The 25,619-nt window shown below is 34.3% G+C and overlaps 2 protein-coding genes and 1 long non-coding RNA gene across 3 annotated transcripts in view; 1 reads left to right on the top strand and 2 right to left on the bottom strand.

Moving 5' to 3' along the window:
* The window catches only part of LOC111053786 (apoptotic protease-activating factor 1), a 195,388-nt gene that overhangs the window by 29,314 nt on the left and 140,455 nt on the right, over positions 1-25,619 (bottom strand). The window contains exons 15-20 of the mRNA XM_039431890.1: positions 23,093-23,342; positions 21,937-22,222; positions 18,537-18,732; positions 17,409-17,672; positions 16,220-16,333; positions 15,130-15,402 (exon numbers count right to left, since the gene is read on the bottom strand). Coding sequence (XP_039287824.1) covers positions 15,130-15,402; positions 16,220-16,333; positions 17,409-17,672; positions 18,537-18,732; positions 21,937-22,222; positions 23,093-23,342 — 1,383 coding nt within the window. The remainder of the gene's footprint in view (positions 1-15,129; positions 15,403-16,219; positions 16,334-17,408; positions 17,673-18,536; positions 18,733-21,936; positions 22,223-23,092; positions 23,343-25,619) is intronic.
* Positions 624-5,055, top strand: LOC120352345. Its single transcript, XR_005571783.1, has 2 exons — positions 624-689; positions 4,815-5,055. It is a non-coding gene; the product is annotated as an uncharacterized LOC120352345 (long non-coding RNA).
* Positions 7,460-9,512, bottom strand: LOC120352341 (craniofacial development protein 2-like). The gene has a single exon (XM_039432416.1). It carries the CDS (start codon positions 8,441-8,443, stop codon positions 7,460-7,462), a length of 984 nt encoding a protein of 327 aa, XP_039288350.1. The 5' UTR covers positions 8,444-9,512.

Here is a 25,619-nt window from a genome sequence, read left to right as displayed (position 1 = left end):
TGATTCTCGTAGAACATGTGCTCGATACCAGCATGTGTTCAGTGCATTTACAATGAATGAAATTCATCAGATTTATCGGGATCGGTTTATCGGTTTATTGCGATGCATTGGTTTATCAAGATTTTTTAAGGGTTAATCTGAAATTATAATAGTGTAACATTGTCTACTAACGCTTTTCCAGCTTATTAACTTTTTCGTGTCACATTTTTAGATTCATGAAAAACTTTCAACTTCATTTTATTCATAAAAGTTGAATGAACTTGAAATATTTAACAACATCATTAGAATCGGTGATTCATTCGCTATAAGTATGGAGAATTTTAAAGTTCTAGGTCAATCTTGAGGAGATTATACGACGATATAATTATTTGAAGATACAGTGAATAAACTGTATGCTCAGTGTGGTTACTCTAGAACATTTTTACTACACGTGACGTCACGCTGGCGTTCCCCCCACCACTTTGAATCATACACCTGTGAGTGATCACCTTTTGTCTACTAACGTTGAGCTGAATCAACTTAGCAGTTTTATCAAAAATATTTATTAATTTCAATTGAATATTATTCATCAGGAAAATTCCAGGCACTTTGGAACATTTTTATCAAAAATATTTATTAATTCCAATTGAATATTATTCATCAGGAAAATTCCAGGCACTTTGGAACATTTTTACGAGCAACTCCATGAGGTTAGTATGAATATTCTACTCTAATTTGGAAAGGTTTTGATTAAAAAATCACATGATTTCAACTGGAGTCACTGCCCACACAGCAGAACAAAAACGTTTAATAAATGTTTAAAATGTATAAATCCGATAAACGTTATGAAAACAATGTTTAATAAACGTTAGAAAAGTTCACTAAAATGAACGTTTACTCTATAAACGTTTAATAAACGTCTAGAATGTATAATGATGATAAACGTTATGAAAACAACGTTTGATAAACTTTAGAAATGTTTACTAAAAGAAATGTTAGAAAGGTTGGTACAGTATGGAATTTTTACAGTACCTACCCAGTCAACACACTAAGTGAAAATCAAACATTTTTTTCAGAAGGTGTCTCCTCCCCCCCACACCTGTGTAACTTAATCCCTAAAAATGTCTCAATTTAGGCTTTCTAACCAACAATTCTTAAGTGGAATTGAATTTAAACCCCTTTCTATCTTCTTCAAAAATTGTCTCCAACCGTTATCGAGATAAAAATAATGTTTTGCACAAATTAAGACTGAATTTTTTTGAGTTTTCCAAAAAAGTCTCACTTCAGGCTTTTTGTTGATCAATTTGGGTTCATAATTGCAATTTAAACACTTTTTGTCTTCTGCAAAAATCGTCTACAATGCACTGTTGATGATATAATAGACCTTTTGCTCTAATTTTAATCCAGATAGGTACCGTAGGGACTTTGAAATAAATTTGACTGATTTTCAAGTTTCCCAAAAATGTTCAAAAAAGCAGTCTTTTATGACTAATTCGGCAGTAGAAGTGAATTTCCAGAACTTTTATGGTATGCAAAAAACCTGTCAAATGTGCCGTTGATGGGCTACTAACGTTTAAAATTTTAAATAAATGGTAATTGATGATGAAAAATTTTGAAAAAAATCATGACCATTTCTGTTTATATTATCAACAATGTCCTAGAATCTCAAATAATTCTATCCAAAATTGAATAAGTTATATCATTTTTCAAATTGGACTCAAGCTTATGCTTGAAAGAATGCCATTTATAAAATAACACACTAAGACTTTGAAATCATTTTCAAGTTTTCAATTCGAATATGATAACCACTTTTATTATATTGATTCCAACAATTTCAAGTATAAATCACAAGCCACTCATGTGGCTTCACTTAATTATGCTTAATATATGTAAATTATCCTAGAAACACAGAATATATGAATTCTCCAATATTCAAATATTGTGCAAAATTGTATTCAAGCATGCGCAATAAAACTGCTCAACTCAAAGAAAATACAGTAGCCTAACCTCATTTTTATAGCTGTGAGTGGATGTGATTTGTTCGTATTGTAATTTTTGTGATCTCTATCTTTTGAATGATTGAAAGGTAAGTTACACATTTACAAATTATTTATTATATTATGTATGCATGTATATGATATATAAAACAATTTTTACTCATATAGCCTACTCTTCAGATATAGTTAGGTATATAGTTTTATAGTTTTCTGTGATTGTGTTAGGCAAGCATAAAATTAACCTATGCTGAAAACGTTTCCTTGTGGTATAGTCTCTATTATTTATTTGTAAATTTGAAAAAATAAACCATATTATATTACCATCTTCCATATCATCTTTTTTAATATATTGAAAACATGAAGAACCTAATATATATAACCTATAAACTTGAGTGTTGATAGGAAATGACATTGGGTAATACGGCAAGGCTGAACATCCAAAAGGATCTCTCTGCCAATGATAAATAAATTTAATAGGCCTATATTTCAATATCAAAAATAGACTATGCTTTGATTAGTAGTCATCAACTACAAACTTTCAAGCTAAACTTTACTAAATCAGCCTAACTTGGGCTAAGTTACCAAAAAACCTGCCTAGTTGGTTGTTGGTTGCTTCAAATTGGTTGTTTTCAAAGTGGGCACATATGTTACTGTATTTCTGACAAGAAAATTCTGAAATTATAACACAGTACACACTTTTATTGCTAATTAAAAAATCTGGTGTGGTACACTCACACAACTTTCCTTGCTCATATTCGAAACTACGATCAGACTTTTGTATATGTGTATATATAATTGTTTTCAGAGTACTTTTTCCTTTGTGTAAATTGTGAAATTCAATGATTTTTTTAGTCGTCATTTTTTTAAAGTCGTCAAAACAGCTGTTCTACAGATGAAATATCTCGACTATGTGTTCTTTTTATGAACTGCTCTACCTACCTACCTCATGCACGAGAAGGAGGTTACAAAGTCCATTTCTCAAGGATGGGGTGGACCCCCCATTAGTTTCCCAGAAAGGAGACTCATGCCAATTAATAGAGCTGATAAATAACTATACAGAGTATGAATTTGAAAAAAATCGGTCAAGTTATTTTGAAAAAATCGTGAAAAACATGGTATTTTAGTAATTATCCGCCATTTTTCTCAAGAATATTACGGAGCTCCTGCAATTTTCCAAGGAAAAAACTCATGTCATTTGATAGGACTTATGAATAGCTACCCATGGCTTGAATTTGAAGAAAATCGTTAGAGCCGTTTTCGAGAAAACCGTGAAAAACCTGGTTTTTGGTCATTATCCTGAAATTTTGAGCTCCTGAAATTTTCCCAGAAATGAAACTTATGCCAGTTGATAGGGCTTAAAAATAGCTATCCATGGTATAAATTTGAAGAAAATCGTTGGAGCCATTTTCGAGAAAAACGTGAAAAACATGGTTTTTTAGTAATTATCCGCCATTTTTCCGCCATCTTGAATTGAATTTTATTGAATTTCTTATTGTCGGGTCCTAATGGTATAGGGACCTTAAGTTTAAAATTTCAAGTCGATCGGTTAATTAGGAATGGAGTTATCGTGTTCACAGACATACACACACACACACACATACACACACACACACACACATACACAGACCAATACCCAAAAATCATGTTTTTGGACTCAGGGGACCTTGAAACGTATAGAAAACTTGAAATTTGGGTACCTTAATTTTTTTGGAAAGCAATACTTTCCTTACCTATGGTAGTAGGGCAAGGAAAGTAAAAAGAATAACTAAAATCCATCTTGAGCTACTCACATCACTGAGTTTAGTAATTCAAAGATCTGTGAATTCTTGATTTATAGACTAGGTTAGGTAGGCAGTTTAAACTGATACTTTAAAAACAGAAATTTAGTTCAAACTAAAAAAAAGGTTTGAACTTTAGCTCAAACTTATACTGTGCAAACGGGCCTTAGTAGTATATCAGTGTTATTCTATGTCATTTGAAATTGATTTATTTTTCTTCACTAGAATCTCCAATGAGTTGACTTATTCCCACAATCTTCCCCAACTTTTTTACACAGATCAAGTTCTTAGCATGATATTTATTATACAGAGTGAGTCATATGTATGGGAGCCCTTCAATACGTTGGAGAATGTTGTAGTTGTAGATATAAAAAGGGTGTTTACTGAAACCGCATGGTTTTAAAAAAGCCACAAATTTTTGAATTTTGATGAAAAACTGTTTATTTTTTCACACAATGTGTTCTACAAACTTTGAGAAAATTACAAATTTCATGTTTGTAGAACACATTGTGTGAAAAAATAAAGTTTTTGTTCAAAATTTGAAAATTTGTGGCTTTTTAAAACCATGCGGTTCCCAGTGAACACCCTTTTTTGTAAATTTTAGGATTTACAATGTTATTCTATCTTTTGACATATAAATGAATTCCAACCCCTCATAAGGGGATGACTTAGGGCTTGTAACTCGAATATTTTAAATGTAAACACCCATTGTGTGATACATCATTTTAAAGACCTCTTTAAAACAAGAAAGATGACATCAATAGAAATGCTCTATGATACTTTCATCAAAAATGAATTTTCAAAATGTAGAGTATAGAGTATCCTGAAAGTTACAGTAATATCCACAATAGTCTCCAAGTTATTGAAGGGTTCCCAATACATATGACTCACACTGTATATATTCATATATAATATCCAATCTCAAACTCATCTAAATCACATCTCTACTAACTTAAATCCCACTAAATTTTTCTTCTGGAAGAATATATGAAAATTACATGGCAGTTTTCAATTTTAAAATTATTGTCTTTCACAGTGGGTTATAAATTTTTGTTTTCAGGTGCAATGTGGAACATCAAGTCTACTTCCAGTGCCCCAAATGAAGAAATCCAGATAATAATCCGAAATTGGTTTTGATTCTCCAAAGACCGTGATGGAGGTTGAGAAAAACGGAGAAATGATCCAGCACCCAATCACATGTAACTAGGCCAAGTGCCAATAAGTAAATTTTTAGAGAATCTCAAACATCCATAATCTTTTTTGTAATAATTTTACAATATACAGACTTTTCATGCATTTAATATTCGCTTACTTTATTTCACACTACAGAGAGACTGTATAATAACACTGTGGAAATTTGTTCTCTCAGCATTTTGATTGCTGGCTAGCTTTTTCAAATCCACTATACTTTTACCATAATTTAGCCTTCTCAAACAAATAGCCACATTGTGATTATAGTCTCTTTATTCTATACTAAATAAGCCTCTCTGTTACATTTAGTTCATGTTCTATACAGCTAGTGCTTCTACTAAAACAAAACCAATTTTTACTTTCCTTGCCCTATTACCATAGGTAAGGGAAGTATTGTTTTCCAAAAAAATCAAGGTACCCCAATTTATGAATTTCTCTATACGTTTCAAGGTTCCCTGAGTCCATATGAGTGTATGAGTGTCTTTGTACACGATATCTCATCTCCCAATTAACGGAATGACTTGACATTTGGAACTTAAGGTCTTTGCAATATAAGGATCCGACACGAACTATTTCTATCAAATGTAATATATCGAATGTATTTCTATCAATGTTGCAGTGGGGAATAATTGCGTGGGGGGGGGATGCTATAAAACTGTTCTTCTTCTTCTTCTTCTTCTTCTTCCTCCTTGCCTTTTTCCCATTATTTGGGGTCGGCTCTCCTTGATCTCAGTCTCCAGTTCGAACGATCCTGGGTCGTCTGATTTGTCAGGTCCAACTGCTTCATATTTCTATGAACTAAACCTAGCCATGTGAGACGGGGTCTGCCTCTGCCCCTCGGCTGTGTCTCCATATCAAGTACCTTCCTTGTCATGTGATTGGGTGAACGTCTATTTACATGTCCATACCAGCGCAACCTTCCTTCCATTATCTTCTCATAGACTGGTGCCACCCGGAAACTGCCCCGAACATGTGTGTTACGAATGTGGTCCAGTCTAGTCACACCCCCCGCCCATCTCAGCATTTTAATTTCAGCGGAATGGAGTCTATCTTCTTGCTGTTTTTTCAGGGGCCAACACTCACTTCCATATAGCATTGCTGGTCGCACTGCAGCTTTATACACTTTTCCCTTGATGGGCACAGGCATTCTTTTGTCGCAAAGTACCCCAGTTAGCTCTCTCCATTTAATCCAACCTGTGTTTATTCGGCTTGAGATGTCAGCATCTATGCTTCCATCATGGCTGATTATGGAGCCTAAATATTTGCATTGAGTAACTATTGGGAGTGGAGTACCTTGCAATTGTATGTGTGCCTGCGCCTGATCATCATTGTCACCAAAGCTGCAGTGCATATAGACCGTCTTCTCTCTGCTAATTCTTAGGCCAGCTGCTTCCAGGCTGTTACGCCACAGATCAAGAGACTGTTGTAATTCTTCTGGCGTTTTTCTTATGAGAACAATGTCATCCGCATAAAGAATGTCCCAAGGTGGTGGATGCTGAATTTCTCTAGTGAGGTAGTCCATGACAAGGTTGAAGAAGAGTGGGCTCAGGGCTGAACCTTGATGAACCCCAACTTCCACACTAAACTCCTCACCAATTCCAGCCGGGCTCCTGACCTTTGTTTTAGCTCCATGATACATATCTCTTACCACGTTTACATAGTACTCTGGGACTCCTTGTGCTCTCAATGCTTGCCAGATTAAATCTCTTGGCACTCTATCAAATGCCTTCTCTAGGTCAATGAACACTAAATGCAAGTCTGCTTTATTTTCTCTGTGTTTTTCCATAAGGATTCTGACAGAGTGCACTACATCAGTAGTGGACCTACCACTAACAAAGCCACATTGATTTTCTGTCACCGATGTTACTCCCAGCAGGCGTCTGTTCATCACTCTTTCCCAAATTTTAAATGTATGAGAGATGAGTTTCACTGCTCTGAAATTTTTACACAAACGAACGTCACCTTTGTTCTTATAGAATGGTACAATGTAGCTTCTCCTCCATTCATCTGGAATTCCTTCACTGAGCACCGCATTGAAGACCCCAGTAATAAATTTCACCCCTGTGTCATTCAGCATTTTCCACACTTCCACTGGGATCTCATCTGGCCCCACAGCTTTGTTTGTGGCCATTTCATGGAGAGCTACCCTTACCTCCTCCTCTGAAATGGACGGAATTGGCCCCATTGTCGGCAGTTCAGATTGCAGTGTCTCAATTGGAAATTCTTCATTGAGGAGATGACAATAATATTCTTTCCACCTTTTCCTTATGTCCTCATCTTTGGTGAGAAGCTGACCTTCCTCATTCTTTATAAATTTGACCATTCTGATGTCTCGACAGTTGTTGTGCCTCTGCTTGGCAGTCTTGAATATCAATTTTGAATCCTTGGTGGTCTCGATCTTTGTGTAGAAATCTTGCTCTGAAGCGGCCTTTGCCTGTGCAACAGCCCTTTTTGCAGCTTTCTTGGCCAGTTTATACTCGAGCTAAAATTTTTCTCTATCTTCTTGTGTCTTGCTTAATTAATTAACGCTAGATTGTGTGCTGATGCAAACTCAAGAATTTTTTCGCCTTCTGTATTAACCTTTCCATAGCCATAATTTCCATGTATCCTGTTATAGACTGTTGTGGTCTGCCCTACATGTCCGTTCAGATCCCCACAGACATACGTGTTTTCATTGGAAGGTATGGCACATAAAAGATCGTTTATCTCTTCCCAGAATGTGTCTTTTTCAGCGTTTGTACAACCTGCTTGGGGTGCATAAGCACTTATGACATTCATGCAGCATTGATTGTCCAAAGCAAATTTAATAGACATCAATCTTTCAGTGACTCTTTCCACTTCTACCACCCTTTCCTGGAGATCCCTATCCACAACAATCCCAACTCCATTTTGTGCTCTAGTACCATGATATATAAGTTTGTAGCCACAGCCAATGTTCCGTGATTTAGACCCCTTCCACTTTGTCTCTTGAATACAACAAATATTAATGCGTCTACGTTGTAGTACTTTGCCCAATTCGGTGCTGCGTCCAGTCATTGAGCCCACGTTCCATGTTGAAATTCGCATTCTAGGTGCTTGTGGCGGTGCTCTAATGACATTTTCGTCGCTTCTGGGGAACGCCCTAGTATTTTCTCCATCCTGAGGTTCATCGCTTACGGGGGATGCCCTAGCTCTGGAAATCGCAGTCTCATCGCTTCTGGGGGATGCCCTAGCCCTGGTAATCGCTCTATTAGTTGTACTATTCATGATCAAGGAGAAAATAATTGGCTGAAATTTAAGGCCGGCTGCCACCAGACGCCAAGAAATAAGAAAAGAAGAGATTGGCCAAGGAAGGCCAGACAGAAAGAATAAAGTGAGAATGACACAAAGCAAAGTCAGTGGAAAACGTATCATTCTAGGTTTTACAGGGCTCCGGTAACCCGTCCAGCACCACCACCACTCGCCATTCCAAATGAGACAGCGAGCAGAGCACCACCAGACGACACACCAGAGCCCCATGACAGAAGTTCCAAAGCAGGAGGGAAGAAGAAAAGAAGAAGGGAGTGAGAGAAGGGCTTTGGAACAAGGGGGTGTATCGGATTTGGTTCTCCAAATCAGGTCTCCATCCTGATTTGGATATCCAGGCGCACCATTCGTGGAGGAGCTTTCAGCTTTCTGGGCGAGTTGTTGCAAGATGTTAATTTGGAGAATACTTCGAAGCTGAAACCGATACCGTTACGCCCCTATAAAAAGGCTATAAAACTGTTCTTGAGCCTTTAAAAGTTTCTCAAAATTCTATCTTGAGGGTCGCATTGCAGAGAGGTCCCAGATGTCACACTAAAGAATTATATGCGGACTTTAAAGTGTTCAATGTAAGGCAGCTATTTGTGAGATCTGCCTTAATTTACATGCACTCTCACCATAACCAAATTTTTAACAATACAATAGATCATAGATACCCCACCAGAGCATCACATATAAACAGTATACAGACTCCAAGATTAAATAAAACATATTCAACAACTAATATTCAGTACCTGTCACACATAATACTTAGAAACATACCTGACTATCTTAAAACTTTTCAAAATTACAGATCAGGCCAGTATAAGAGACTTGTTGAGAAGTGGTTAACTATAAGTGACCAAGAGGAGTCTGAACGCGTGCTTCTCTCTGTATATAGGTAGGGAATGTGGAACTTGGTGATCTTGTCTGTGGTCCTTCGAAATCCAAGTCCCATAGTGCTTATTATTATTATTTTTTTATAGCCAGTGTAGTTTACTGTTATAGTATTACATGTTTTTGATTGGTTTGTCCATCGTCATCACCATCTTTCATTCTAAGTTTGGAAAATTCTTTATAACTTGGTATTTAATTGCATTGCTATAGTTTTATTACCTTTTACCTTTATTACATTACCTTTTAGTTTTACTAACTTTTAGTCGTTAATTATAACTGGGTGTTTCTGCAGCCAATTATTTGTTTTCTTCCTATAATATCAACATTTACTCATATCATTTTTTTTAATCTGTATTTTTCTCAATTTGAGTTAATATAATATCAATTTTCATAATTTAGTTTATCGATTTTAAATTCAGCGAATTACGCCAGGCCCTCACAAACACAGGCTTAAGCCTACATGTGAGTCTCTCATAACGTAAGGGTAAGGGTAAGGGTAATTCAAGATGGCGACTAAAATGGTGAAAATGTTGTCAAAAACAGGGTTTTCGCGATTTTCTCGTAAACGTCTCCAACGATTTTGATTAAATTTATACCTAAAATAGACATTGTTAAGCTCTATCAACAGCCACAAGTCCCATATCTGTGAAAATTTCAGGAGTTCCGCCTCATCTATGCAAAGTTTGATTTCAGATTCTCAATTATAAGGCTTCAGATACAATTATTTAAACAAAAATTTTCAAGTGGAAAAGATTGAGCATAAAAATCTACAATGTTCAGTAACATTTTCACATAACATTGAAAATAAGCTCGAAATTCGAGAAAATTTGATTATTCAATAATTGCAAACTGTTGGCAACTGTTGATTCTATATTTATCATTCACTATGAAGAGATAGCAGACATCATGTGTCTCCAGCGTTATTGTCCTGTCACCAGCTGGCTCAGATCTTTGAATAGTAGACTTGAGATGCGCGTGACTACCGTCTGGTTATCATTTTTCATAACGGCAAGGAAAGTTGTGTGAGTGCGCCACTCCAGATTTTTTGAAATGTCAATACTGTATCTATTGCAATTTTTATTGGTATTCCAATTACAGTCAACATTTTGTTTGAATGTATATACATAACTTTTGTATATTCAGTTTTTAAAATTAAAAAGTGGTTAGATGTAGTGCAATAAGCAGTTTATAAAAGTGTTTTACTGTAACATGGTAATGAAAAAATATTGATTTTGTATTTCATCATTCAATATAATATATAATAGTTTTAAGTTCTGTTTCTTACAGACATAAAATATTTTTGAGATTTCAGCTATACAATGGCAGAGTATATTAAATTACCATGGTAATTTGGTTGTAACCATCTCAGTTTTTTAAACAACTTACAATAATTTTTGTGGATCAAAATTGAAGTAATATGGTTTTTATTGTGTGTTTTTAATGTCACCTTACCAATGTACCGCATTGCACGGTAATATTTCTGTTACATGAAATCATATGTAAATAAATGGAAATATGATTTCGTATTTTTATCTCTTTCCAAATGATTTTAGAAATATTATCATGTAATTAGTAAGGTACCGGTTCAAAAGTATGGCTAATTCAACGTCTGTTGATAGTTGAAAATAATGGTTACCACGATGTTTTTTCAACTATTATTCAACGTTGAAAATAATGTGGAAACGGCGGACATTTTTTCGTGTTTTCAACGTTAAGGTATTACGTGTTTTTAACTTTATTTCAACGTTTCTGTGCTACCTGGGAAAGAATCGAATGCTTAACTAATGGTTGATTATAATGTTCATTAAAACGTGATATAATGTTTATCAAAACGTTAATATAATGTTTATCAAAACGTTGATAAAACGTTGAAAGTTGTCTGTAATGTTTATCAAAATGTTGAATACAACGTTCAAATAAATGTTTATTGAACGTAAAGGTCACTACCAAACTAAAGGTTGAATAAACGTTTAGAAAACGTTATGGCCAACAACATACAACGTTGTCTAAACGTTTCAAATGTTTAAGAGATAACATTTATTAAACGTTTTATAAACATCAGTGTGGGTGGCCTAATCGTAGCTACTGGTTTCAGTAGTGAGGCAGCCAGGGCCTACTCTTGAAAAAAATGTATCAAAACTATTCTCTCTTATTTATTCTTTTATTCAAACTATTTTCGTATTTGAAGGATTCAACAGGCTACAGCACAAATTATCTTACAATCTATTTTTTTTTAATTATCAACATAGGCTAGTTCATAATAAACTTGGTTTCAATGTTTCAAAAACTTCTCCATTCCATAAGCTTTCGAATGAGTATAAATTCGAAAAGGTAATTTCCATGATAAAGTGTTCAAAACTGCTATAGTGAGGTCCACGTTATAATGACAGTATTTGATCAACTTTGGTTTTGCTATCCTTGTCTATCATTTGACAAAGCCGGTGGTAATATCCTTTTCTAGGTCCACAACGATGACAATTATGTTTTTGACAGTGTAGAAATATAATTAGTTGATGCAGAAAATCGGCATTGCTATTCTTCTATCTTTATCCACTGCCATTATAAGGTGGACCACACTATAGTATCTGGAATGAACACCTTCAAAATGAAGAAATTCACAATGCATCAAGTGGTGATTTCAAAGGGGTGAAATCACCTGATTTATCTCTGACAATATTCACAAGTTTTAATCAACATTTCAACATTCTACAATGATATGACTTTTTCAATAACTTGCATTATTTCCTGTACCATAAATCCTGAATAAAATGACAAGAAGTGTATATGTTTCAGCCTATTTTCAGTATAGTTTTCAGTTTGCTTTCCAGTTAATTGGCATGATATGTATCAACTTTGTCTAGTAGAGAAGTGTTCGCCTTCATTATCATGAAATTTAACTTGATTGAGTACTTGAACATGTTATTGGTGTATGGAGAGTGTAAATGCAATTCAAGAGAGGCATAGCGTGTATACAGGAGACGTTTTCCTGACCCGAAACACCCATCTCATAACACGTTTTCAAGATTGACAGATGTCAAGATGGTAAGGGTCTAGGATCAGTTTCAAGGTACGAGAGGCCCGTCTTAATTTCTGAAGCTTTTGAGAATCTTATTCTAAAGTATTTCGAGCAGAATCCTCGATCCAGCATCCGGTGGGTAGCTGGGATGTTGGATGTTTCAAGAATAGTTCAAAGAATATCATAGAAGAATAACTTTCGACCATTTCATGATACCCAGTTCAAGAGTTGAATGAACATGATACTGTACCATTTTATTGACAGATCACAGATAAAAGTACGTTTACAAGAACTGGTGCTGTAAATTTCCACGATACACATACATGGACCTTTCATTTTCCCTGCAAGAATAAATGGTGAAGTTTATATTGACTTTCTGGTCAATGAGCTTCACGAATTGATGGAAGACGTGCCTCTCAATTTGAGGCAGAATATGTGGCTCCAGTTGGATGGCTGCCTACCTCATTCCCTCATTATGCTAGAAACGTCCGTGGGTGGCTTGATAACAATTATGCTGGGCGGTGGATTGGCCAAGGTGGACCCGTAAGTTGGCCACCACGTTCACCTGATCTTACTCCAATAGACTTCTACTTTGGGGGGTTGTGAAAAGTAAAGTTTACAGAGAACCTGTAGAGACCAGGGAGGAACTGATTCTCAGAATTCGATTGACGTTTAAAGTAATGAAGACACGGCCCAACGAAGTGAGACGGGCAACTCGAAGCTTGATGAAACGCAGCAGAAGTTGCATAAACAGAAATGGAGGTTATTTGAATTCCTGTAAGAAGTGAGCATGATATGTAACTTGATTACCATCAGTTTTTTAATTCTGTCATCCACTTTGAATTATTATTCTATAAATACATTTTGTTGGATCTTGTAAAATTGTATAATATTTTATATAGGATTTAGGCTATGTGCTACAGAAAATAATGCAATAATCAGGTGATTTCACCCTTTTAGGATCACGACTTGATGCATGCTGTTTGTGAATTTCCTCATTTTGAAGATGTTTATTCCAGATATTAGCAGTTTTGAACACTTTATCATGAAAATTACCATTTCGAATTTATACTCATTCGGAAGCTAATAGAATGGAGAAGTTTTCATAATATTGAAACCACTATAATCACCCCGAGAAAAATCGGTTTGAAATTTGACTTTGAATTTGAAGAATAGCATTTTTTCAAGTTTAAGCCCTAATAAAAAACTACTAAATATCTAACAACAGATAAAATTACATTAATCTTGTTTGAAATGTTTTTCTCTTTCCAACAATACCCTTGAAATTGAAATTCGACCAGTAGTTTTTGAGTTATTGAGTATTTAATGACCGGAAGTGGGCATATTATTCTGAAAATATCGGAAAATCGATATATCTCGAAAACTAAGGTCGATAGGAAAAAAGTTTACTGAACATTTTTTGTCAGAAATGTCGAGTAGAATCTATGGTCAACGGCTGTTGATCATGTCCAACCTTGGTGGGACACCCTGTATAATATTTAATGGATTCTTATAGAGAATTTAAATTCACGTTAATTTGAAATTTGGTTCTAAATGGAGTAAATATGAACATTCCATCCCAATATTTAAATACATATTTACAATATTCCACTCCCATTTAGTACATGTATGATGAATGAAGCTGGAGACCACTGATTCCATCTGGAATCATGTAGTTTTTCCCCATTTTCCAGAAAAGAAAATGGATGAAACATATTTTTGAAGTTGTATGGGTTAATAATGAACTATTTTAGGAGTAATGGATTTTTTCAATTTTTTTTTATAAAATTGGCCTAGAAAGGGTTATTCTAAGTGGAGATATAATAGTTATTTCAATGCAATGAAAATATGATGAATAAAATAAAATGACAATATCATGTTTCTCAAATATTATACAGGACACAATAATTTCATTATTAATATCGGAAAAATTCAATTGAAATCCGGTTAAAAATTTATTGGATTTACAAGTGTTATGACAACACATCCTAGCTCTCACGATTAATACCAGCAGTGATTATTAAGTGACTATTGCAAGTAGCTATATCACCATATAGCTTCTGAAATTCTCATTGAAGTTACTCGTAATTCTTATGAGTCTTGGCAAAATAAACTCTGAATTCCAATACCATATGTCTATGGACGAATGAAAACAATTTTACATATAGAATATTTCTCGTAAACAGGTCATACACAAAATATACATTCAAGTAAATTTCCAACTCGTTGAGGGAAATTGAATTAAAAATATATATATTCAGGAGAACTTGTATCATTCTTCAAGACTCAAACTTGACAGTTCACAAAAAATAAGAATACAATGAACATCAGAGAGTAATAAAATGAATAAAATATGAATTTGAAAAAAACAATTTAATATTGTAATTTATATATGAGAGCTGTTTACATTAATTTTAAACGATTGAAATTGAATTTTAAGATGGATTATGTTATACTGAATGGGTTAATTGCGATGGAGAATTTGAACTCTGTAATCTATTGTGTAGATGTGGATGCTGCATATTCAAGCTCTGAAAGTATTTTGCAAACTCATATACAATTTTCAAGTACAATTAATGAAGCAGTAAGAGGTCGGTAAAGCACCGTTCCAAGGCGCTGAAACCTTAGGTAACAGGTGGTCTAGTTCAAGCTATTCAAACAAGAAACAAACTTTTCAATATAATGAAAAGGGACCGAAGTAATGTTCGAGCTGAGCAACATTTTGAAAAGGTTCAGGGATAAGGTGCAAATTTGGATTAGGAAATCTGTAATCCATTATATAATAAAGGAGGGAATCGGCATAAACACGTACGAGATAGGAAATTCACAATTCACGAATCATCACCTCTGAAATAATGAACTGATTAACTTGAAATTTTGCATATACATTCTCAATTTACCGAGGATGGTTATAGGCCTATTTGAAATTCTTCAAGATTTGAGTAGGTCAATTAGGTTAACTAGACCCTTGCAGAGCACGGGTTACCTGCTAGTAGAATAATAAAATTACCTTGATCGCTCCGTCCGCAAAGCCAAACGCCAAACATTTCCCATCAGCCGAAAAACCACAACAATTCAATGTTTGGTCGAAAGACAGATCGTTCTTCTCCTTATTGATCAAGTTGCAGAGTTTCACCATCTTCGATGTAGCAACAGCCAAATAGTTGGAGCTACTCAAATCACAACATCGAACCAGAGCTAATCCTTCAAGGAGATCATTATCATTTCCATTAGTCTGGGTCCAATTGTCAACTATCTCCACTTTGTTGATAACCTTCCACATCTAGAACATATTCAACGTTTTACAATAAGAATCTGTACAAGATTTGTAAGAAAATTACTTTTTTTTAAGAACCACTGCTTCATCCATTTGAGATTGGATCTTTTACAGAAACTTATTCTTCGTAGAAATAATTTCATTCTCAAAATTTAAACTTGTAAGATATTGTTACATGTAATATTGAAGAATCAGGCTTCGCAACCAAAAACAGGTAATATACAATGTTAAAATAAAATCACTTCACTTATATGGGATACTTTATTCAAATTAATAAAAACAATATAAAAACGTGTAGTACCCTTTTATTAAAAAACTTTAAAATATTTTAACGACTAGTTTCGACCATTGGTCATTTTCAAGTTAAAAAACTTTAACGTCATTTTTTAACTTCATGGCCAATAGTCGAAACTAGTCGTAAATATTTTAAAGCTTTTAATAGAAGAGCACTAGTTCATCACATTGTCAATTTCACCATCTTGTAGTTTACATGTATTTTCTGTTACGTTGGGTTGCATCAAGTAACATAGACTACCTTAAATCAGCAGATGCAATCTTGGTCGATGTGACATAATAATTATTCAAAGTATTATGAATAATTAGAAGGATGTGTTTCGGCTTCAAATAGCAAACAATGAAATATTAACAGGTTTAAAGTATTAAAAATAAATAGTGACATAAAATCTAAAAGAATTGAGATTCTAAACTACAAATTCTTAACTATAAATTCTCCCCCCCCCCAATATTTCTCAGTGGAAAAGAAATTTAGGATCTATTTTATATGATTTTTGTTCGGAATAAGGATTGGATGAGGAATATTCACCTTAATTTGTTGGTTCAGCTCTACTAGAATCAGCTCATTGGTATCAGAGGAATACCACACTCCTTTCACCTTACTTCGGGCTTGGTATTCTATCTCATCAGACCTATAAAAGATCTGAAAATGCAAAATATTGGGAATATATTCCAAATAGAATATATTGGGAATATATATCTGAATAGAATTCATTACAGGTCTCAATACTTAGTTTATTGACATTAGAGCAATAACGATTACGGTATTCATGGAAAGCTCAATGAAAGTATAAAATTGTAAAACAAAATAATATAAGAGAATAGCGTTTCTGATGTTATCTAAAAATATCTATTCCTTCCAAATATAATCAAACAAAGAAGAAAAATTTAACTTGCAGACAATTTATCAGTATTTCCTTATAGCAACTATTTAATTATTAATGGAAGGTATTTTAGTTGCATAACTCGAATGTTCTATAATATTGCATAATAATTCATAAACAGTACTTTGCTGTAAATGGTATATAATTTTGTGAGAATAAAAATAATTTCATTTAATTTAACATTAAATTTATATTAGACAAAACCACTAATTAAAATAAACATGAGAAGATTCTTCTTCATTGGTTATTCTCAATTGAAATTTCAGGTCAATAATTTAATAGAAGCTGTTGGATTTAAACCTTCGTTTTCAGTATGACGCGTTATGGCCAAAGGTTATTTCTTAAAATGTTATTTTTTATCCTCCATAGGAGAACACTTGTGCTTTTTTATGCTAATACTATCAAAATGACGCTCTCTTTTTCGCTCTTTCTCTCACATAATTAGTTCAAAGGCTTTCTGGCTACTGTGAAATCTGGCAGCACTGTACTCCATAAGAGCAATGCTGAAATCTATAGGTTTGCACAGACTATGGGTAATAATTTCAAGTACCAAAGGCTAAAAATCTATTGGCACTTGGAACTCTATTCAAAAAGAGAATCAATTTGAATAGAGATTATTTCCACCGAGTAGAATAACAATAACAGTTTTGAAGGACTTTGTTGTAAGATTGGCAAATACACGCTCTTCGTCAATTATTATCATGCACATTTGTAATGAAATTGAAATGATTGTTATATCACTTTTTTCTAAATTATTTGTGTAAAAGGTAATACAGATAAATTTCATGATCTGTTCATTCATATGAGAAAATAGAGGCACTCTTCACTTCTCACCTTGACCAAATGTTTACTATCAACGCCAACGATAAGATTTTCGCTTTCAACAACGAAAACCTTGACTAGAACAACAAGGGACGGATTTCGGTTGCCATCTTTGAAGTGGAGAGAGGTGCTTGAGTGCCCGGTGCTTAGGTCGAACAGCTGGACAGTACCGCAGTCTGTGCCAATCACCACCACACTTCCATTGCTGTCAATATGGCACGATGTCACGTTTGTTTTCAGATCGAATTCAGTTGTGATGGATTGAGCACCTATGACCTATCACAGTTATCACAAAAGACCACATTAGAACTACTTGTGTCGAGAAATTGGAAAACGACTGAAGAACGATGACCGATAAGAAACATATGAATTATTCCGAAAACAGGATCTCAGTACAACTTAGTTAGTGTTGTGCTTACAAACCAAAACAAACATAATAGATATTAACATGAATTAGAAGAAATTTCGATTTCCCCTCAATTTTCACTTGATCCGTCATTTTGTTATTTCGAAGGCAGCATTCCTTGTTAATTGAACAAAAAATTCCACTTAGGATGAAAACATAGTAAAGTGGCGAAGGTAGCTTCAAACTCTTAAAGCTTGAGGTGTTGAAAAGAATGTATGTATTCAAATGGTGGCGCACAAAGTGGAGAGGTATTTTTTTGGCACATTTAAATACATGCATTCTTTTGAAAACTATCAAACTTGAGGATACCTTCGCTGATCTACTATGTTTTTGCTCTTAGAGTAATTGGTCTTCAAAGACCCAAAATTGAGTAATAGAGGAACCGGTACTGATAACTAGTTTGTAATGCAGTGCAGTGATTATTGAGATCTTCCATATAGTAGGCTCAAAGCCAATATTTTGCAAGATGAAAGGAGTAGATTTGAATTATTGAAGGATGAATAGGTATTTTCAATCATCATATTTTCTAGACAAGTTTTCAAGTAAAAATGTCCAGTGACTCAATGGTCAAATATGCAAAAGTCCAGAAATACTGATTAGAAGGAATCAAAGCTTATAAACTTATTTTTACAGATAAATTGCTTATTGTTAATGTTTAAATACATTTTTGATATGATGTGAAAAATAGTTCTGAATAATGATATTGATGTAAATCACTTATAATCAAGACTGACCTTGAAGCCATTGATGCAAGGCAGAACGAGGGTAGGTTGTTGCAGGTGGCCACTCCAGTTGGGGGCTACACACAGTTTAGACGCCTGCTCGTTGGCAGCGAGTTCCAGCTTCTCTCTGTGCAAATTCCCGTTCTCACAAAGCACCAGCATGTAGCTGGTATTCTCTTTCATCAACAAATCTATGCTCATTATTACTCTGCAATTAAAACACAATATTTGTTAGAATTATGCAATTTCTTAGTTGGAAATTTTATTCAATAATAAGGGTCATTTTTTGTTTTTAGAAATTTTGAAAAAAAGCCAGTGAGGAAAGGTTATTAAACATGAATCTCAATTTTATAATGAAATAAAAATAATGATTTTATTTATCAGAAAAACTCATTATACAATAATTTTTGTAATAGTACAATAAACAAAATAATAACAATTGAAAATTAATATCAATGAATCCTTATGATCAAATTACACATATGCAAAGCTTCAAAGCTTGACCGCATATGGGAGTATCTACAAAAGAAATTAAAAAGAAAATATTCATTTTGATAACAGTAGCCTACATAACCAATAAAAAAAAAACATTAAAGATGACACATTCACATGATTTTTGCACTACCAGCTATACATAAATATGTATAAAAATTGCATCCAATCACAACATAACAATAATATTAATGAATTATAAACTATTTTCACACTATTTGTTCAAAATTTACCATATTGGAAACCATCAATATGTTCTCATAAGAAATCCAAAGCTAAGAACTATTAATTATACAATAATATTATACATACTTTCTACATCTTCTTCACTCAGATTTAACAGGAAAGTCTTGAAATTACGCTTGAACAGCTGTGGTGAGCCACTATGCACAATGCATAGGGCAGTTTATTATAGAATTTTCCTTCTAAGAATAGAAACGATTTTCTAAAAAAAGTTGAATTGGGTCTTGGCACTCTAACCTGACCAGCCCTCCGAGTAAGAGGCGCATGCTCAGCCAAATCCACTGTATTCCCCAAGTTCCCACTAGCCCAATAAAACTGCATAAGTACTTTAAATATGTATAATGATCTTAGGCAAAGAATCCTCAAATTGTTGAAGAGATTGGAGTGAGCAATAGGTTCTTTATGCAAGAAATGAAGCAAGGATCTCTGTAGACGCATTAGTGGTTTCAAGTGGGTAAAGTAAGTACATCCCCAACATGATATGCCATATGAAAGTCTGGAATGCGCAAGTGAGGAGTATACTTTCTTCAGAATATAAATTGGGCATACATTTCTTATATGGTAGAATCTATGAAGAAGCATGCGCAGGCTATTTTTCAACATCCGCACATGGCTCCTCCACAGAAGATCATCCTCCATAGATATACCCAAATATTTTACTTGACTGGATTGTAATATATTGGAACAGTTACAGCTATCATGATTGAGGCAGTGAATGTTATTATAAGCAGCAGCACTGGACTGAGTAAAACAGGAATTATTGTCAGTTTTATGAGAGTGATAACACGTTACTATATCAATCTCATTAATACAATCGTCATTGAAAATAGTCTCAGAACATTTTGTGTCATTGGCCATAGTAAGGGAGTTGAGAGTTTTTGAAGTTGAGAGAGTATTTTAATCCACGGATAGGTGTGTTGTCATTGTTCACTGTTGATTTTGAGAAGTAGGATTTACATTTTGGAACAATAAGCAGAAAAGATAGGCTTGAAGGTTAACAGTGCAAAAACTAAAAACTTGCATGGAGCAGCAGCACCTGGAAGAAGACTTGCTAAAAATTTAGTTGTGGACAGGAATGAAATAGAGGGAGTAGCGTCATTCAAGTATATCGGAGCAACACTGAATAAGAGAAACGAAATGACTGAGACTGATCCAAAATGGAAATAGAGCATTTCTGGTAAATGCAAGCTCATTCAGGGGCCGTCAGATTAGCAGAGAGGCCAGAATAAAATTATACCTCAGCTTTGTACGCCCTGTAGTGACCTACGGTAAACTCCAGGTCTTTGAAAGAAGAGTACTGCGGAAAATTTATGGACCAGTATGACAGGGTTTCAAATGGCGAATCCATTCCATCAAGGAATTGGAAGACTTGAGGAGATGACAGACCATAGTTCGATTAATAAAGGCTCAAAGAATCAGGTGGTTTGGTCATGTGGAGAGGATGACCGGGAGCAGATTCCCTAAAATTGTGATGCGGGAAAAGCTCAAGACACAGAGGAAGACCCAGAAACAGATGGTTGGATGTTAGGAGTTTGGGAGTGAGGGGATGGAGAGGCTTAGTCAATGATGGAGATGGTGGCGGTTGATAGTTGCCGAGGCCAAGGCTCACCATGGACGCCATAGCGGCATACAACAAGAAGGATTTACATTATTTGTTGCCAGAATTTTGATACATTTTCAGCTCACCGTCGCTTAATTGAATTTCAATAATCTAATATGATGTCTCGAGTTGCAATGATTACAATTGCAAACATTTATGTCTCTCATTGGTTGGAAAATAATCTATCTATAATAATAATGAAAAAAAAAATGGCTTACACACGTACGGGATAGGAAATCAACGAATAACGCAGCATCACGTCTGAACTACTGGACTGATTAACTTGAAATTTTGCTTATAGATTCTTAATTTACCGAGGATGGTTATAGGCCTATTTTTAATTCTTCAAGATTCCAGTACGTCAAGTTTTCAGTCTGTCAAGTTTTTAATTGGACCCTTGCGGAGCACGGGTTAGCTGCTAGTATATAATATTTTTCTCTCAAAAATTAGAATTGTGAATTCATGTAGTAAATCGTATTGTAATAATGATATATTTATAAATTTCATATAAAATAATAGTCATAGCGTATATTGTTTAAATATACAAAATAAATTAATTGTACTGCTTGTATATTTTTGTTCACTTTTAACTGGTTTGCAGACGTCACGGAGCGAGTACTCGAAGATGAATTGGTTTTATTTTGTATATTCAAGTTATAGTTTGTTAAGTACTGATGATTATTCTATTTTAACTTTTTGATCACGAATACTGGTTAGTGTGATCAACTTAGTTCCTGATTTTTAGATTGAAATTTTCTATGCTTTTGTAAAAAGGGATACAATTTAATTATTTCATACATAATTTGTATAATAGATCATGCTTAATTTGTTACTGTGTTGCATGTTCATACTTTTTCACTATTGATATACAACTTGAATTTTAAAAACACTTATGAAGTGAAAAATTCACTTACTATTAGTAGAGATATCGTCACTAAGTTTACCATTTTTTATTTCATAAGTGTTTTTTAAAGTCTGAATTTGTCTGAACTAAAAAAAAATTATTTGTTCAAATAAAAACTGATAAGATGTAATAATAGACTGAAAAATAATATAATAGCATGCTCACATACTCACTGGCTAGATTCATAGATGTACTCCCGCTGCAGATGTCCATTGGCCAAGTTGTACAGTGACACACAATGCCTGCTAGTGGTGAGAGCTATGAATGCGCCATTTTCCCCCACCCAACTTCTAGTTACGAAGTTTTCCTGTGACTTTTGGTAAGTCCATGAGCACAAAACATCGTAATTTTTATTGGTGCTGACTTCAGCACCACTTGCTTGCAAATAAGAATTTTTAATTCTGATCACCTCCACCTTGTTACCAAGAACGAGAACAAAGTTCGAATGGCCTTCAATTGCTGTAATAAAACAATATTATAATTCTTGTTATAAAATAAATAATCATTTTTCAAAAGTTGTTTATGAAAAATGTAGCTGACTAGTTCGATATTATCAGATTTTTACTAATTAGAGCTAAACAATAATTATTACAGTACATTGATGCAAGAAATAAATGCAATAGGTAGTTCTCGAATTGAAGCTGTTCAGCATCTATACTTATTCAGAAAATAAGCGTTTTGGATTATGGAATAGCAACTGGTTCAATTTTTATTTTTAATCTCTCAATATTTTCTTATATTCTTATAATCGTCAAGAGTTTTCATTTTTTAAACATGATTTTTCAACTTTGAAGACTTTTTTCCACATGATTTTGAGGACTTTAACAACAAGAATTCATTTATTGTAATATTGTTTTTATGAATGCATTGATTGCAAGTGAAAGTTTGCCTGAAACGGTGCAGTAACATACTGCATTCAAAAAATGTTCCTAGAGCCTTGTAGGATGTGACTAGTCGCAAAGCATTGTAGAAGCCAATAGGATCATTTCAAATTATTCATTTAGGGAAAAATTTCCCTAGAACGTAGAAGTGTTGAAAATTGAATAGAATTTTCTATAAATAAAAGTTCTTATTAAATAAACATTTTAAGAATGTGCTAGAATATTATATTTTCATATATTTTCAGAACGTCGTGTAACGTAACCTTGATGAGTTTGATTAAGAGTTATGAGTTATGTATTGTTTGAAATTTTTTACTACTTATCAAATAAAAGTGGGGAATCGAAAATATAATAGAAATGTCCAATGAATGTTTGAAGAAACTTACCATGAACATGAAATGAAAGGATAAGAAAGCTTAATAATCTACTTGATAGCATGTGTTCTTACGAGGGTGTGTGCCGTTCACTCCGACAATGGTGTGCAAACATTTGACAGCTGAGTCGAAATTGTAATTCTTTTTCTTCCTTGCAAAGAGACCGTCGACCGACATTGAAATGAGAGTCTTATTATCACAGCCCACTAGCACTGTGCTCCCATCCGTTGAGAAAGCACAACACCTGGCAACTGAGGCGGTTTTGTCTTCCCACATTGATCGCAGAACATCCACACCGCCAATGTCTTTTTCGAAACACCACATCTATTAAAATGAACAACAGTAGCATTCATTACAGTGAAGAGACGTTTCAGTACAGATTGAATAATGGTTTGAAATTTGATTGGCTAAATTATCTTGTTTATTATACTTAAATCAAAGCTTAGTTTCAATATGACATATGTTGATGAATTAAAGACTGAAATTAGTTCCAAAGACGCGATAATCAATCTGTTGAGTAACGATGCGCAAAATGATGCGGACAAAATTTTAAAACTTGAAACTGAATTGAAATCTATGAGGAGGAATTCGATTCATCAAATAATAATGATGATTTCATCACGCCGAGAACTACAGTTAGAGTTCGAAACAATGCAACTTGTGCTATTAAAGTCACTAACAGATTTACAGTACTCTCAGAAAATATTTCAACATCAACTTGCTCAAAAAGGTCTACATCCGATAAACTACTGGTCAAGGCGCAAATACATAGATCCACTACACCTGAAAATAAATCTTTCTCAAAACGCAGAGTAGTCAACAAAAGCTCCAACAAAAAGAAAAGGAGAGTAACTATTATGGCAGATAGTCAAGGTGAACAATTGAGTGGATATCTGCAGCATCTCCATGATGACTTCGACGTCTTCGTTTACACCAAGCCAGGAGCCAAACTAAAGCATGTTGTTCAGGATGGGCTCGTTTTTGTTCGCGATTTTACTGAGGACGATTTTATCATCATATTAGCTGGCTCAAACGATCATCACTTGGATGAACCTTATCAGCTAACCCTGTTTCAAGGAATAAGTTCTCTTCTCGAACTAAACCTGAAAACGAACATCATCTTGTGTAGTGTGCCTTTACGGTATGATGACCAGCGGCTCAATGAAAACATTCTCCACTCCAATTCCAACTTGTCTCGTATGGTGCGCAACTTCAATGGCAAAATGAAACTTCACTACTTCGATATAAACATCTTCCTCCAAAGAACTCATTTCACGAGACACGGTCTACATTTCAATCGTCAAGGAAAAAGACTAATTTCAAAACAATTAATAACATTTGTTAAGCAGAATTTTATTAATAATGTTAACATCGTGTCTATGTCTGTTGAAAATGAGGTTTCCACAAGGCAGCATACGATTCAATCCCTCGAAATTCCTGAATCTCCCGACATTCAATACATTGGTTCCTTTCCTATGACACCCACCCCACCAAGTTTACCTGCATCCTGTGACCAAACTCCTGAAGATACAATCGTTACAGAGATGGATTTTCCAGTTCAATCCTTACATCAGTCCATAAATGAAACCGATTTTTTAGACAGTTCAGCAAGTAATTTTCTCAACAAAACAATCTAAGTGTTCACAATTCAAGTAGAAATCTCAATGTCTTTTCAATATTTTATTGTGATGTACAATAGAAAACTTTGAACGTGATTTACATCTAAATGCAAACAGCTGAATGGAAAATACAACTGTAGCCTAATTCAATAGCTTTAATGATAGCTTATTCTATTATTGCGGGTAGGGAATATAGAAAGGATTATTAAAGCCTAGAGAGCCATCAAGACAGGAATATATGGAAGCTCCTGGAAAATGAAGGATCAAGGACTATAGGGGTAAAAGGTGAAGACAATCAGGATAGCAATAATATGACTCAGCTCAGATGATTTTTCTTATTTTATCGCCATTAATCAATTAATTCTAATTATGAGCTTATTTTTATTGCCATTAATCAATTAATTCTAATTATTTGGAATAAATTTATTCAATTTGTGTTCAAAGATTACTTGACTATAAAAGCCCAACAAAACAGGGTTTTTCCTAAGTAACTCCGTAGCTTAGTGGATAACGCGCACGGGCACGCTTCACGAATCACAGGTTGAGGGTTCGAGACCGAGACCTATCAACCTCTTTTTTTCTGCAGGACATTTTCAACTCTTATGAAGATTATCCACGTAGTTTTGAAAAAAATTGAAGAATAATCATTATTCTATTTTCTATATTTCCTGGACATAAAAGATATTGTATTTTACAACACCCAATTTTCCCCGGTGCAAAGAACGGGTTATCTGCACCTATTTAATAATAAAAATCTGCTATCAGCTGCTTTCTCAACTTTACAGCATCTCTCAAATTGGGATATAAAGTTATTACAGTTGCTACCGTCCAGCCAATTCACTGCCTCTAACTCTGTTTCCCAAACCAAAAATGTCGGACGCCGCCTAATGCTGGACAAGTTTCCATAATGTGTAGTACCTAAGTTTTTTTTTCTCCCATATTACAAAGCGAAACTACCCACTGACTTTCCTCCCTTTCGTGA

This window comes from Nilaparvata lugens, chromosome 7, assembly GCF_014356525.2.
Source record: "Nilaparvata lugens isolate BPH chromosome 7, ASM1435652v1, whole genome shotgun sequence".
Classification (NCBI taxonomy): Eukaryota; Metazoa; Arthropoda; class Insecta; order Hemiptera; family Delphacidae; genus Nilaparvata; species Nilaparvata lugens.
Note: the sequence above shows the minus strand (reverse complement) of the source record. Positions and strands in the feature narration are given on the sequence as shown.